Source organism: Lepus europaeus, chromosome 11 (genome assembly GCF_033115175.1).
Source record: "Lepus europaeus isolate LE1 chromosome 11, mLepTim1.pri, whole genome shotgun sequence".
In the NCBI taxonomy this organism is placed as follows: domain Eukaryota; kingdom Metazoa; phylum Chordata; class Mammalia; order Lagomorpha; family Leporidae; genus Lepus; species Lepus europaeus.
The window spans coordinates 106,993,632-107,009,085 of NC_084837.1; the positions used below are offsets into that span (position 1 = coordinate 106,993,632).

Here is a 15,454-nt window from a genome sequence, read left to right on the forward strand (position 1 = left end):
GAAGCTACACTTACTGAGTACTTAATGCAGGTTAGATTTTGAACTGAGTATTTAACTCCTAAGACTATTTTATACCCATTTTTCAGATCAGTAAGTTGAGGCACAGAGACATTAAATGAGATTTTTCTTAAAGTCACAGAGCCAGGAAGTAGCAGATCTGGATGTCCCACCTTCCAGATGTTTTATTTTATTTCATTAAGAAGGAATTCTTTGGGGGGTGGGGCGCACTGTGGCATAGTGGGCAAAGTTTCTGCCTGCAGTGCCGGCATCCAATTTGGGCATCGGTTCGAGTCCTGGCTGCTCCTCTTTGGATCCGGCTCTCTGCTATGGCCTGGGAAAGCAGTGGAAGATGGCCCAGGTCCTTGGGCCCCTGCATCCAAGTTGAGAGACTGGGAAGAAACTCCTGGCTCCTGGCTTTGGATTGGTTCAGCTCCAGCCGCTACAGCCATTTGGGGAGTGAACCAGTGGATGGGAGACCTCTCTCTCTGTTTCTCCCTCCCTCTGTCTGTAATTCTACCTCTCAAATAAACAAATAAAATATTTTTAAAAGAAGGAATACTGAGGACAAAATACTGGTGACAAAATGTTCAAGAGCCTGGCTAAGATTCATGACAACAGGGAGTCTGTGTTCAGCACGTGGTCGCAAAGGGATTTGGCTGTGTGCGTCAGGCTTGGAAGAAGCAAACAGTGATAGGACAGTGAGTTCTTTGGCTTCTCCATCCGGGCTGTGTGGGCCAGCACTTCTGTCCCCTCCTTCTTGGCCAGTAGCTCAGTCCCCGGGCAGATTAAGTTGTTAGAAGGGCGATGCTCAGCCAGAGATGACAGATGTGCAAAGCATGGCTTTGCAGGAGGCTCCGTGTGCAGTCACCAGATCCCCTGCGTGCCACCGTGTGCCTCTGTGGCGTGTCCCCAGGCTGTGCCTGCGAAGCTGTCCTTGGCCCTCATCTGAGTCCCGTCTCACACATGCAGTGCAGCGCTTTGGGTAGAATCTGCGAGTCAAAAGGGGCCCCCAGTACTGTTTGTTCCTGAGGCACCGATTCAGAAGAAAATGGCATTTTACAGCCTGCATTTAATGGGAAATCACTTTCCTAAGGATCCTGAATGATTTGCACATAATGTTTATAAAGCAAAGGAAAAATGTCAAGCATCTCACTAACAATTTAAAGCAAAGCTCGCAAGACTTTGCCAGAAATGAATTCCAAGAACATTTTCTTCATCATTTCTTCTTTCTAAAGAAACAAAAGAGAGCAGGGAGAAGAAAGGACGGACGGAGGCCACCGGGGCCGGGTGCACGGTGGGACGAGATGGAATCTTTGATAAAGGCACTGCTGGCTGGTTACGGGAAGGAGCAAAGTGGGCCAGGGAGAGAGAAGGGGGAGCCCCACCGTTGAGATGATGGATTGCAGACAAAATCCAAGTGCAGGCCCTGGCTGGGAGAACCGGCTGCCCGTCCAAGCCCGTGAGCCTGGGGTCATGCTGCTGCGTCAGCATAACATCTCTCTGTCCCCAAAGGGGCGAGGCGGCCAGGCACATGGAAGCACACAGGCCCTTGAGAGCGGTGCTCCATTGTCTTCCCCACCCCTTCAGGGAATCCTTGTCAGCCCCCAAGTTCTGCCTTCCTGAATGATAAATTTCATGGCTTTTTAAAAATATATTTATTTATTTATTTATTTGAAAGACAGAGTCACAGAGAGAGAGAGAGAGAGAGAAAGAGAGAGAGAGAGAGAGAGAGAGAGAGAGAGAGAGAGAGAGAGATGTCTTCCATCCACTGGTTCACTCCCTAAATGGCCTCACTGGCTGGAGCTGGGCTGATCTGGAGCCAGGAGCCAGGAGCTTCTTCTGGGTCTCCCATGTGGGTGAAGGGGCCCAAGGACCTGCTGCCCTCCCAGGCATATTAGCAGGGAGCTGGATCAGAAGTGGAGCAGTCGGGCCTTGAACCAGTGCCCATATAGGATGCAGGTGCTGCCAATGGCAGTGTAACCTGCTATGCCACAGCGCCAGCCCCCTGAATTATCAATTTCTGCATCAGATGACAAAGTCCTCTTATGTTCTTTACTGACTCATTCATTTATGAAGGTTTTTTATTTTTCTGATCTTAAAGAAGTTACAGCTTCATCCAAGAGTACTTCAAAAAGTTTGTGCAAATCAAATGAAGACAGCCATATTCTGATGCACAAATATTCTTGAAATCCATGTACAGTTTTGTTTTCATACTACTCATTTTCCATGAACTCTTTGATGACCCCTAGGTTAATCACAAGTAAAGGTTAATACACTTCAAACTGGACGCAGTTTAAAAATGGGGTGGGCTGAGATAGATGCACAAATGTGTCGCAAGCATGTCAGAGCGAGTCAGAGTAACTCTCTCCAATGACCTGTATTAAGACATTCTAGCCCTCGTTCAGTATAAAAGGGGCTTTTATAAATTTCTTGACGCTCGTGTGGGCTCCCCTCACTCCCCTCACTGGAGTAAAATCTCTAGGATTACATTAGAAAATAAACATTTACTCCAAAGTGAAATGGGAAGTTTGAAGAGTAAGGAAGGCATGTGCTTTGCAAATAGAAATCTGTGCATTTTCAGCCTGAATTTCCAAAGAGGAAATTAAAAATTTCACAGAGCGCTGACAGGTGGCTGCTCACTCAGCAGGTGCACCCTGTTTCTCTTCCTTCCTACCCTCTCTTTTCCTTTTGGACCTCCCCCACCTCTCTCTCTCTCTCTCTTTCTTTCTCTTTCTTTCTCTCTCTCTCTCTCTCCCTCTCTCTCTCTCTCTTTCTTTCTCTCTCTCTCTCTCACACACACACACACACACACACTGTGTTAGCCCCACATCCATGTCTGTATAGTCTCAGCAGCAGCTCTGAGTCATTGACAAGAGAGAAACAAACCAGCAAACAGGAGTCCCAGGTCCTGGTTCAGATTCTGCCAGTTATTAGCTGTGTGATTGTGGGTGAGTTTCTTAGCATCTCTGAGCCAATCTAAACTTGTTCCTAAATGAAGGCATAAGACTGAAAACATTTCATTGTACTTATCAGCTCTAAATTCTGTGGCCACAATCTCTCCATCTTATTAATTCTTAGTCTTTGTAAAATTTGAAAAGTGCTCAGGTTGTAACGTACGCTTTTCTAAATTTAACATTTTTGAAGAAGTAAACTGTGAACTGTGATTGTTGCTGTTGATTGGTAGCCATTGATGTAAGAAAGGGTAAGGGGCCGTTTCTTATTTTTCTGAATTGACACTCTCCTGAATGAAACTTTAGAAGGCTGGGTTTCTGGCCGGCACTGCGGCTCACTAGGCTAATCCTCCGCCTGCGGCCCTGGCACCCCAGGTTCTAGTCCCGGTTGGGGTGCTGGATTCTGTCCCGGTTGCTCCTCTTCCAGTCCAGCTCTCTGCTGTGGCCCAGGAATGCAGTGGAGGATGGCCCAGGTCCTTGGGCCCTGCACCCCATGGGAGACCAGGAGGAAGCACCTGGCTCCTGGCTTTGGATCAGCACAGTGCACCGGCCCTGGCCATAGGGGCCACTTGGGGTAGTGAACCAACGGAAAAAGGAAGACCTTTCTTTCTGTCTCTCTCTCTCTCTCACTGTCTAACTCTGCCTGTCAAAAAAAAAAAAAAAAAAAAAAAAAAAAAAAAAAAAAAAAGGATGGGTTTCTCACTGTGGAGTATGGTTTCCTTGAACTTGAAATAGACTGTGAAAAGAGTTTTTGAGAACCCCTAAGACGTAACTTCTAAATTGTGGGAATTTTGATACTACTTAGCTGAAGTAGATGTGTGACTATGTTATCTCACATTTAAAAATTTTAATATATATTCTGTAATGGTACTTTTGATCTGCAAACTAAAATTTCAAATACCACCCTCTACATAGGAGTATGAGGGTGCTTCAGGAAGTTCATGGCCAGTGGAATTAAAAGACAAATTTATTTTGGTGCAGACCATTTTGAAACTCATGCATGGTGTTTTCATAACATACATCTTCCATGAACTTGTTGAAGAGCCTTCATAGGCATGGATTTCAAAAGTTTGTCCACCAAAGTATACTTATCTTTTAACTCCATTTTCCGTGAACTTTATGACGTGCCCCCATGCCATTTACTAAATATTAATTTTTAGATACTCACAATTCTGTATAAATGATTGCATCTAAAAGAAAGCATAAAAGTCGATGGTTTCTGGATCACAAGCAGGGCAGTTCCAGAGAACTCCCTGCGTGTGTCCACCTGGCCGACACCCCCTGGAGTTAGTTGTCCACTGAGTGTGGCTGCAGGTGCAACCTCTAATGCCAGATTATGGGAGTGAGAGGCAGGACTGGGATGAGAAGACAGGGCCAGCCGGGGTGAACAAGTGGCTGACACCAAGCTCCACATCAGGAGCATGACACAGACCAGTCTGTCGTCAACTAAAACCCACATGCCCCGTCTGGAGGTGGCGGCCAGTGGCCCACCACCACCCTCCCCGGAGAATGTGGGCCCAGGGTAACCAGCCTTCCTGAATTTTTGAGAGAAGCCAGAAATCACCTTTTTGCGAAATCCCCTGATTTTTAAGTATTGGTAACTAATCCACATTGTAAAAAACAACAACAACAACAACAAGGAGCAGGCCAAAGAGAGCTCCATCTGCAAGCTGATAGCCACAGGAGCCGCCAGAAGACCACCCCCCTATTCTCTCTGATGGCTGCTCTCTGTCTTTCCCTTTGCTGTCACCCAAAGTGACCAAAGCAGTCCACAAACATAGGGCCCAGTGGTGGTAGAGGGGTCGCCTCCCCGAAGCGCTGATAAATAAATTAAACAAGCTGCAGCTTCCACAGTGTCTGAAAATGTCATCTCAGTGGTCATGGCTTGCAAAGGTGCAGGCTGGGACTTGGTGGGTGACAGCCACCTGCTGCCACCTGTGTAAACAGAGGAGGATTGATATGAAATAATGAGGAAGCCAGTTCCACGGATGAGTGGTTTCAATCCATCCCGTCTCCCGCGGGAAATGCTGGGCTGTCACTTCTAGAAAGACACCTCACAGCCTTTTTTTTTTTTTTTTAAGATTTATTTTATTTATTTGAATGACAGAGTTACACAGAGAGAGGTAGAGACAGAGAGAAAGGTCCACTCCCCAGATGGCTGCAACGGCCGGAGCTACACCGATCCGAAGCCAGGAGCTTCCTCCAGGTCTCCCATGTGGGTGCGGGGGCCCAAGGACTTGGGCCATCTTCTACTGCTTGTCCAGGCCATAGCAGAGAGCTGGATTGAAAGAGGAGCAGCTGGGACTCGAACCGGCGCCCATATGGGATGCTGGCGATTCAGGCCAGGGCTTTAACCCGCTGTGCCACAGCACCGGCCCCACCTCGCAGCCTTTTACTAGGCTTTCCCCCATGGTTCACTACTCAGCCCTCAAACATGCAGACTGAAAGTCTACAGACAAGGAAGTCAGAACCGGAGGTCACCTACGCCAGAGCTAGGACCCAGGGATCTGGAGTTTCCAACGGGAGACGAGTTGAGTGAAATAAGCTTTGTGATATTTATCAGAATTAAGCACCAGTGTGTGTCCCGGTCAGCTAACGGGAGAGGATGAGACTCCTTCCAGAAGTTCATGGAAAATGCATCTTCTGAAACAAACTATTCATGGATCTCAAAAGAAAAAAAATGTTTGCACCGATCTCAATTTAACTTTCAATACCGTTTTCCATGAGCTTTTGGAAGTATGCTTGTATGAGCTTCAAAATAACATTGCTACCAAAGGGTGAGATCCTACACTGGGAAAGTGAAGGGAATTGGGGCTACATAGACTCATTCGGGTTCCGGAGAGAGAGTGTCTCACAGGTGAGCACCCACCTGTGTCTGACAGTGGTCTGACCTGGCAATGGACTTCGAAGTCCCAAGGCCGGTTTTCACCCGGCTTGGCAGGAGATGAATTCCTGAGTTGGACGGAGCAGCTACAGTCAGATCTCGGGGCGCCCAGGGGCCAGCTCTTGACAGCTCTCATGCCTCTGAGCTTCCCTTCGTCATCCCTATGCAGGGGATTCTCTTAAGGATTAAACTAGATCATGTAAATTAGCTGAGCACCATACTCACTACAGAGTAAGAGCCCCGGCGGAGCCGCTACTGATGTTACATAACCGGTTGTCTGATTTCCCAGCCTACAGCAGACTGGAGCCAGCAGATTAGGAAGTCCCGGGGGACTGCTTCGGGAAGGCCCACTGACAGCAGGAACAGTGGCAGGTGGCAACCAGATCGCCAGGGAGGCGAGAGAGAAACTATAAAAAGCGGGAACAAAACTCAAAAGGCACAGCGGTGTGGGGCATTTTACTAAAGACCAAGAGCCCCCCTCAGGTCAGTAGCTTCTGGGGGACTCCATACCTCGTGCTGTGACAGTGGTTGTATGCCTGACTTCTCTCTTCCGCCCCACGGGGGTGCCCAGACCAGTGGCTTCCAAAGTCAAGGCCAGCAGAGGGGAAGAAGGGAGTCAGTGGGCTCCTTTGATGGTCTTAAAATAACCCAAGTTCAAGTACAACCAAAGAGCTGGTGACGTTAGCGCGCCTTTCACATGTCCTTCCCTTGAGAACAGCTTGTGTGTCCTGGCGTAGGGCAGAGACAGAGAGGGAGGAGGGCAGGGGACACAGAGAGAATGAGAGTGAATGACTGAATGAGTAGCCCGGGCTGCACAAGTGCCCGTGCCTTGTGCTGTCCTCTCTCTCCAGTGTCTCTTGCACCACGTGGCATGGTCATCACTGCCCGTCAAAGTCTTGAAGCAGGAGCTCAGGCAAAGAAAGGCAGCACAGAGGCCCCTGTGGGCCGGGTGGGCCGGTGGGGACCTGGGCAGAGCCCCCTGGGGATCAGGTAAGGTATAGGGAGAGTGTACTCTTGGGGAGCATTTCCGAGGCCTGGGAGCTCTTGGCTGAGAAGTGGGTGGGGAGAAACTCCCCAGCCGTCCGTGCCAGAGCGGTCAAGAGCAGACACCCCAGCCCTGGTCGGAGGTGGAACCTTGGCCCTTCTGCTTCAGTTGGAACAAACCTCTGACTGTCTCCATTTTTCTACCTCTCCACTGGGGGTGCAGATCATGGAGGCCAATCGTAGACTGTCTCCAGGAGTTAAATGCTGAGTGCCTCTGAAGCAGTTAGAATTTTTTACAAGATTTGTTTAAAAAGATTTATTTATTTATTTGCAAGTCAGAGTTACACAGAGAGAGGAGAGGCAGAGAGAGAGAGAAAGAGAGAGAGAGAGGTTTTCATCCGTTGGTTCACTCCCCAATTAGCCGCCGATCTGAAGCCAGGAGCCAGGAGCTTCTTCCAGGTCTCCCACTTGGGTGCAGGGGCCCAAGGACTTGGGCCATCTTCTGCTGCTTTCCCAGGCCATAGCAGAGAGCTGGATTGGAAGTGGAGCAGCCTGGACATGAACTTGCACCTCTATGGGATGCTGGCGCCAAAGGCAGAGGCCTAGCCTACTACACCACAGTGCCGGCCCCAGCAGTTAGAATTTTTGTTCTGGCACAAAGTCAAAACCATACCCTGAGAGTTATCACTTGGTCCCTAGAGCTGAGCCAGGCCCAAGACTTGTAGGACTGGACTTTCACTCCCTGCACAGAGTGAGTGACACACAGTGTGTCTGTCTGAGTCACAAAGCTCACCAGCACTGCATTTTATATATATCTATATTTATACATAGATATAGATATAAAGACATGTAGATTTCAAAAAAAAAAAAATTGCACCAAACTAAGCTTGTCTTTGAATTCCATGTTCCCGCAAACTCTGGGAAGTACCTTTGTAGGTTTGGGTGAGCCTTTGCAGAAACATGTGGAATTGGAGGAAGCATCCTGCAAAGAATTTTCTGCAGGTCAACTAGGAGGAGACCCTGTCTGGTTAGAAAATGGACCAAATTGTTGCCAAGAGGAAAGTGACACTTACATGACGTATACGGGGGAGGGCCTGGATTCCACCTATTGGATGTTGCTGGCCTGGTACTTACTGCCTGGCTTTCTTAAAGCTACTGTGGGTCGAGTCGCTCTCTCTCCTTCTCTCTCTCCCTCTCCCTCTCCCTCTCTCTCCCCCCTCCCCTTCTCTTTCCCTCTCCCTCTCTCTCCCTCTCTTTCTCTCTCTCTCTCTCTCTCCCTCTCCCTCTCTCTCTCCCCCCTTCTCTCTCTCCTTCTCTCTCTCCCTCTCTCCCCTTCTTTCTCTCCTTCTCTCTCTCCCTCTCTCTCTCCCTCTCTCTCTCTCCCTCTCCCTCTCTCTCCCTCTCCTTCTCTCTCTCCCTCTCTCTCTCCCTCTCTCTCTCTCCCTCTCCCTCTCTCTCCCTCTCCTTCTCTCTCTTCCTCTCTCTCTCTCCCTCTCCCTGTCTCTCCCTCTCCTTCTCTCTCTCCCTCTCTCTCTCCCTCTCCCTCTCCTTCTCTCTCTCCCTCTCTCTCTCCCTCTCTCTCTCTCCCTCTCCCTGTCTCTCCCTCTCCTTCTCTCTCTCCCTCTCTCTCTCTTCCTAATGGTGTGGAACAGAGCTTGAATAGTAAATGTTTCACAGGGACATGCCCCTCTTCTCTGTTACAATACTCTTGGCTTCCATGCTGGACAGGGAGATCAGCTCTTTCACACCTCTGCTCTCCTAGTACTCGAAAGCCAGGGAATACGAGAGGATAACCCAGGTTCTGATGGGGAGGGCAGGCTGGCAGGAGGCAGCTCCAGGCGTCCCCACCGGACGGGAAGGCAGCGGCTGAGGCACGTCAGCTTGGGCTCTGCAGCACTAGAGCACCTGCTCTTATTCTCATTGTATTCAGGTGCCAACCACTGAGCAAGAGGGGGGAGGGAGCAGACAAGGGGTGCAGCTGTAGAGGAGAAAAGGACTGGGGTGGTCGGCCGGGGTGGGGTGCTTAGTGAGACTTGCATTTCCAGCAAGGGTTCTGGCTTGGGTGCTGGCAAATGCTTGCATCTAACGGGCTGTGAGAGCTTCCCCAGGGAACCGGAGCCTTCTCGGTCAGGACCCTGGGGTTCCCTCCACGGTGGCTCGGACTCACCGTCTGTGTCGAGAGAAAAGCCTCCACGCCACCCCTCGGGTGGGCAGACGTAGTTCTCTCTAGCGCAACTGAACTTGCTTCTGAGCCTCCATTTAGACCAGCAGCGGAAGCAGCTTAATCTTTTTTCCGTTTCTCCTGGTGGCCAAAAAAAAAATATTAATCTTTTTTCCATTTCTTCTAATGGTGGAAAGAAAACGTAATCTGGGCATTTCAAGGTAACTCGGTCTCTTCTAATAGAAACCATAGCCACTCCGTGTCTTGCTTTACTGGGTTCGGGCTCTGCTCAGTGGAGATGCCCTTAGCAGGGCTGTTGGCTTCTCTTGGAATCTCTCTACTCCCTGCTGTCTACCCTGGGATGAGGCCTGGGTGCAAGGGGGGAGCTGACAGGACCTTGTGGGGGCCGGTGGTAGGGCGGCTGCCTCGGCTGGGGATCTGCTGACACACCTGTGACCCCAGAGTAGGGAATGTCTGCATCCCAGGCCCCGTGCACCTGCCCACAGGGAGCCTCCGCTCCAACAGGCTGCACAGCACGTCCTTACCTCCTGCTGGGACGTGAAGGGGCGTCTGGGGCTGGGCTGGCTCCCCCAGGGCTCCCTCTCTGTTTAATTATAAAACCCCACCATTTCCTGGGCCTCCAGGGCCCCCTGTGGATCCGGAGCATTTTGGAATTCCACTGGGAATTGGGGCCCCAGACCCCAGTGGAATCCAGTAGGCATGGCCACCGTTGTCTCGCCTATTCTCCTCTCTCTCGGCCCCTCCCCGACTTGTCTTCCGTCGTCGGGGGCAGGAGCCAGCCCCTCCCTCTTCACTGCTTGTAATAAAATCTTGAGCCTGTGAGTTCTCCCAGTCCTGGTTCCTTGGAACCCAGGAGTCTCTCTGTCTGCCTCTCTGTCTCGCTCTCTTAAATCTCATAAAAACCTACCTCACTCCGGCAGGAAAGCCAGAAGAAAGGCTTAGCTTTCACATTGTACAACTGAAATGGAACCTAAAAGCAAAACATGGACTGCTTTGTCCGTTATCTGGGTTCTGCCCGGCCCCTCCTGTTAGAAAGGCCACAGCCCACTGGATTCAATAAAAACGGCCCCCAATGGACAGTGCATGGAGGAGTGAACTGTGTCATTCAGGACAGCCAGTGAGCCCCCTGTGCGTGTGGGCGGCAATGCAGGTGATGTGCAAGGTAGGGGGAGAGCCAGGTGCAAATGCGTTCCTCCAGCTAGGAAGCGCGTGCGGGGTGTCTCCGCGCGGTGGTCTCTGGGGGAACGCCGGGGCTTGGGTTTGTTGCTGATGGAGTGTGACGTGAATTGCTGGTCCCTCTGCTGCTCCCAGAGTCTGGCAGGTGGGCTACATAGCAGTGGTCCCTGGCCTGGAATGAATGAAGTGAGAAGTGCGCCACGTGCGTTCCCCCTGACTTGTTGGGAGGGTGCGGGTGTGAGTGCAGCGTGCACGTAGGTGACAGTTTGGGCAAGTGCACGCCTGCCCCTTAGTTTTATTTGGGTTTTTACAAGTGGGCAGAGTCCAACAGAGGAGGGGACTGTGTGGTGACCCCGTAGTCAGGGTGCTGGCCCACAGACTGTCTTGGCAACGTGTCATCGATCACGTCCAAGGTGGGGGACAACTTGGGGTCTGGAGCCTGGCGTCTCACTCTGGTTTGGCCAGTGATCCTGAGGCCAGGCTACCGTGAGCCGGGAGAGCCACTGCTGCCAACCTCTTCCTAAACAGGGTGGGGGTGGGGTGGGCTGGGGAGGGCTCCTGGAAGGTGGCCAAAATCCCCTCCCGTGTTAACATTCGGCATTCAAGGCAACGCTTCCCAAAAGTACCCAGTGGTTTGGCCTCTGTTTCCTCCTCTGTTAAAGATTGGTCGTGGGAGAAATGCTAAAAGAACACTAATCATTTTTATGTACCGCATTAAAGTAGTTGCATGTGAATAAAATCGACTTTGACTCATGGCTCAAGCTGCCCGGCCCTCGCATGCCCACCCAGACACACACTGTGCAAGGGGAGGAAAATGAGAGGTTCTGCACTCCCAGCCCTCAGCTTTGGAATCACTGAATGTGATTGTTCAACCTGGAGACCATGAACTGGAGCTCCAGCATTTAAATCCTGCCGTTCCCCAGCTCCCATCATTAGGACAAAAGGAATATACAGGAACATGGGTGGGTGGGTGCGGGGGTCTGTCCTGGAAGGGGCCAGAAACCTCAAGGAAGTCCTGGAGGCTAGGGTGCAGGTGGGTCCAGACAGACACGGCTGTCCCACCTCTGAGTCACCCCAGGGGAGCGCTCAGCTGGCCTCCTGCAGAGGAAGAGGGGCTCCTCCAGTCTTCCCTACCACCCGGAAGTCCTTGATGCCTCGAAGCTCTGGTAAAAGAAAATTGAGAAGGAAAGGGCCAGTTTGCTGGTGACTCGTGACCTCCCCTGGACACTGGGAAGACCTGGGAAATGTGTAAAATTCTGCTGCCCAGGTCTCATTGCCAGAGCTGCTGGCTTACATGGTCTTGGGGGCTGTTTAATAAACCTGTGCCATCCGGTTGGGAGCCACTGCCCTTGAATGCGATGGGACCAGCCCGCCACGCTTGGGGGGCTTTCACTGCTGACAGCTACCTGGGTGTTTCCAGGCTTGGCACGCCCACCCACCCGGACACCCAAAGGGCCGGCACTGTGGAGGTGGGTGGCACTTAGGAAGATGGCCAGAGAGCAGGGGCTGCTCCAGGAGTGTCTTGCCTCCATGACAAACACCGAAGACCCTTCCCTCCCACCAGTGGGGCTTCTCATGTTGCCGGTCACAGACGTGGCTTAACTCACCCTCTCTTTCCTTAGCCCTAGAGGATTTAGCCAAGATGGAGCATAATCCCTAGCAGAACATGTTCCAATTCTCCCTTGAAATCCAAGAGGGTGGGTGGGTGGGGGGGCTGGGAGGGATGCTTCATAACAATAGAAAAAGGAAATAAAAACAAAGCAAAGAACAGGATGGCAGAACTAAGATAAGATATGTCAGCTGTTCCAGTGATGGGGGAGGGCTGCACCCACTTTTTACAACATTTTTACTTATTTTATTTATTTGAGACACAGAGGTACGGACAGACAAAGGGAGATCTTCCATCTACTGGCTCACTCCCCAAATGCTCACCACAGCAGGGGCTCTGCTAGGCAGGAGCCAGGAGCCCAGAACTCAATCCAGGTCTCCCACATGGGTGGCAGGGATCCAGCTACTTGAACCATCACAGCTGCCCCCCACCCCAGGGCACACATTAGCAGGGAGCTGGACTCCCCCAGGGCAGAGCTGGAACTTGAATCCGGGGACTCCGGTAGGGGATGTTGTGCATCCCAAGTGGGGTCCTAACCACGAGGCTGGACAGCTGCCCCTAAAGCCGCTTGTTAAAGGACAACAGCTGGAAACGTGGTGGTGCCTTGCCCTGGGGTACCGCGTGCCTGCCTTCATCTGCTGGTGCTGGGGACAGAGTAGAACCTGGTGGCTCCTCTTCCTTAGTGAACTGGAGTGGGGTGACCCCATTCCCTCCCCACTCAGTGATCACCCTTAGCTACCCTATCCAGCACCTGATCTCCTGACACCCATAGACCCCGATATTCTGGGGATTTTTTTCCCCAAGATTTCAAGGTGTGAATGTTTTTTAAAAGAATATTTAATTTTTTAAATAAAGGTAACATGACTCTGATACTAAAACCTGACTAGAATTTAAAAAAGAAATCCCTTCACTTTAAAAACATCTTAAATATAGTAACAAACTCAATCTAGCCGTAGCATAAAAGCTAACAAACTCAATCTAGCTGTAGCATAAAAGCATCGCACATGAACCAGTGTGGTTTCTTGAAGTTGTCACCATTCAAAAACATCTTACTAATAAAGAAAAATGCTTGATCCAGTCGAAATGGAAGTGAGCTTTTTGTTGAGGGAAGCTTGATACATTGATACTAAAGTTTACCTAGCTAATGATTTTATGAGAACAGTTAGGGGATTTTGAGGTAGAAGGATAATGAACAGGAACTTACATTCTGAATACTTACTTTCAAGCTATATTATTTAAATAGATATGTTACTGAAACAGACCTATGGAAAAAAATAGAAAATTCTAAAATACAGCCAGGTGCCCATGGTAATTAAATATATGATACAGATAAAGGTAGTATTTGAAATCAGTGGGGGGAAATGGATTATTTAAGAAACCATGTTGGTTTAACTACTTAAGCATGTTTTAAAAATAATAAATACTCCACTCATGTTGCCAAAATCCAAATGTAAAAGTTCTACCATGCTAAAAATGAGATAAAAATACTGTAAGAAAATTTAGTTGAATATGCATGATGGTGGAGGATAAACCATGAAGGAAAATGTAATTTGACTTTTCATACTGTTTTAAATTTCCGTATATTTGAAAAAAAACACAAACCCCATCCCCTGCCCCATCCCCAACACGAACTCCATAAACAAAATGAGGAAACTAGAAGATTTGCTGGGAATAATGCCTGCACCAAACATGACAGATAACGGGTCAGTATTCGGGGCGTAAAGGAGTTCCTTAACGTTTTAAGAAAAATAATGATAGAAAAGTAAGTCGACAGCAGTTGTGAACATCTTGGAAAAATTCTTATCCTGTGATCATCAAACCACTTTTGAGGAACACTTATAGATACATATGTATAAACAATGTTTTTTTAAAAAAAGTCTGTGAAATTCAAGAGTGAGTTAAAGAGAGGGAAAGAAGGAGTAATAAAGGAGGAGAGGGAGAGAGGGTGAGAAGAAAGGGCCTTAACTGCCCACAACCAGTGATTAAAGAAATGATGTTGATTGATGGAGCTGACAGCCAGTCGGTATCCAGAAGTCCTCTGGGAAGCTGTTCACAATGGTATGCCCAAGAAGATTCCTGAATGAGAAAGACTATATAAATTTATCCACCAATAAAATACAGATATGCCCACAAATCTATTCTCCGAGATGTAGAATCTGAAGGCTTCACGTTGGTTCTCTCTTGAGTTAATGGCAATGAACTTGGTTCAAGTTTACATGCATGCATGTCTATATATTTTTTTACAATTACCATATGTTGATTTAGAACACAGACATCTTTTCATGTTCTGAGGACCCCAGGCTCGGCACCTTGGTGTATCCCAAGGTGTTTTAGGCTGGTCTGTGAATGTTCTGCTGATTCCTGCCCTGGTTCCCGTCTCCTGTCTGTGGCCTGCTGGGTGGCTGCCCCTGGTCGCCAGCCCCTGGGAGAGCTCCCTGACCGCCAAGGGCTCCCGACAGCTTCTGCACCAGATTGTCTTTGTCCCTGGCCTGTTTCCTGGGCACTACCTCCGCACAGGGACTGGAAGCTCCCGGGGTGGGAGATTGTGTCTTGGGTTTTTCTGCTGCATCTACAGAGGCTGGGATCCTCTGTCTGGGACAACTGATGAGGCAGACGCTGGGCCCAGTGCTCAGCCGGAGCGGCTGCAGCGCAGACACAACCTCAGCGGGCCCGGGGCTGCTGCCTGTGGTCTCTCCCAATTCCCCCACCTCCCTAGCTTCTCCTGGATCATGAATTCATCAGGTTAACCTGTGCTTTTTGTCTCCATGTCACGTGGACAGGTTCTAACGCTACCATGGACCAGCCCTGCTGTCGTGGTCTCTATGACTTTGAGCCAGAGAACCAAGGAGAATTAGGATTTAAAGAAGGGGACATCATTACGTTAACCAATCAGATAGACGAAAACTGGTATGAAGGAATCATTCACGGGGAGTCTGGATTCTTCCCCATTAACTATGTCGAAGTGATTGTGCCTTTACCGCAGTGAGCGTGCACCTGCGCCTCCGGAGGTCCTTTCGTAACTGAAATCAATACACAGTGTTCTCCCCGTGTGGCGTTCTGTGATCTGCTTGCTCTCTGGACCACCTCCCGACTTTTGTATGCGTGTTTTCTCTTTCTAATGTAATTTTGTACCACTTTCATTTGTATAAATGATTTTTTTCTTGTCCTAGCTCCATGCAAACAGTTTTTCTTTCTTTGCTTCTTGTCCTGCACGTCATTGGGTTAAATGTCTGTGCTTCCTGTCGCTGAAAACAAACTGGCCCCACTGCAGCCACGTCAGCCAGCTGCCCTCAGCTGCCCGCCCGCGGGGACGCGACATTTGAAACCAAGAAACGCTCCAGTGTTTTGTTTCTTGACCTGATTGACGGCATCTGGTCTCTTCCCTGCGTCGTGTTTTAAGCTTACCTGTGAATAACCCAATAAATACGGCACACTGTCTTGGCAGACGACCTCAGTTATTTTCAGTGTTGCATTGATTTGTGGGCAGTCTTGCTCCCTGGATGGCCATGGGCCGGGTCACGGTGTTTCACTTAGCTGATGGCTCCTGTCCCACATCAGCAGGCTCCTTTCCCACCCAATGGGACATCTTCCTTTATTCTCCTTTCAAGATCATCTATAATAAAGAACCCAATTCAAGCTTCGTGGGCGGCCAGATATTGGGTGGGTTT

General features: G+C 49.7%; 1 protein-coding gene across 3 annotated transcripts in view; it reads left to right on the forward strand.

Annotated features, from left to right (window-relative positions):
• The window catches only part of SH3GL3 (SH3 domain containing GRB2 like 3, endophilin A3), a 148,487-nt gene extending 133,277 nt beyond the window's left edge, over window positions 1-15,210 (forward strand). For 2 of the 3 annotated variants that reach the window (XM_062204841.1, XM_062204843.1), the window contains one exon: window positions 14,567-15,210. In XM_062204841.1, the coding sequence (XP_062060825.1) occupies window positions 14,567-14,772 (206 nt within the window). In that variant the 3' untranslated portion in view covers window positions 14,773-15,210. Of the gene's footprint in view, window positions 1-6,124; window positions 6,214-14,566 lie in introns of those variants that run through there. The other variant, XM_062204842.1, reaches the window with a different exon arrangement.
• The last annotated feature ends 244 nt before the right edge of the window (window positions 15,211-15,454 follow it).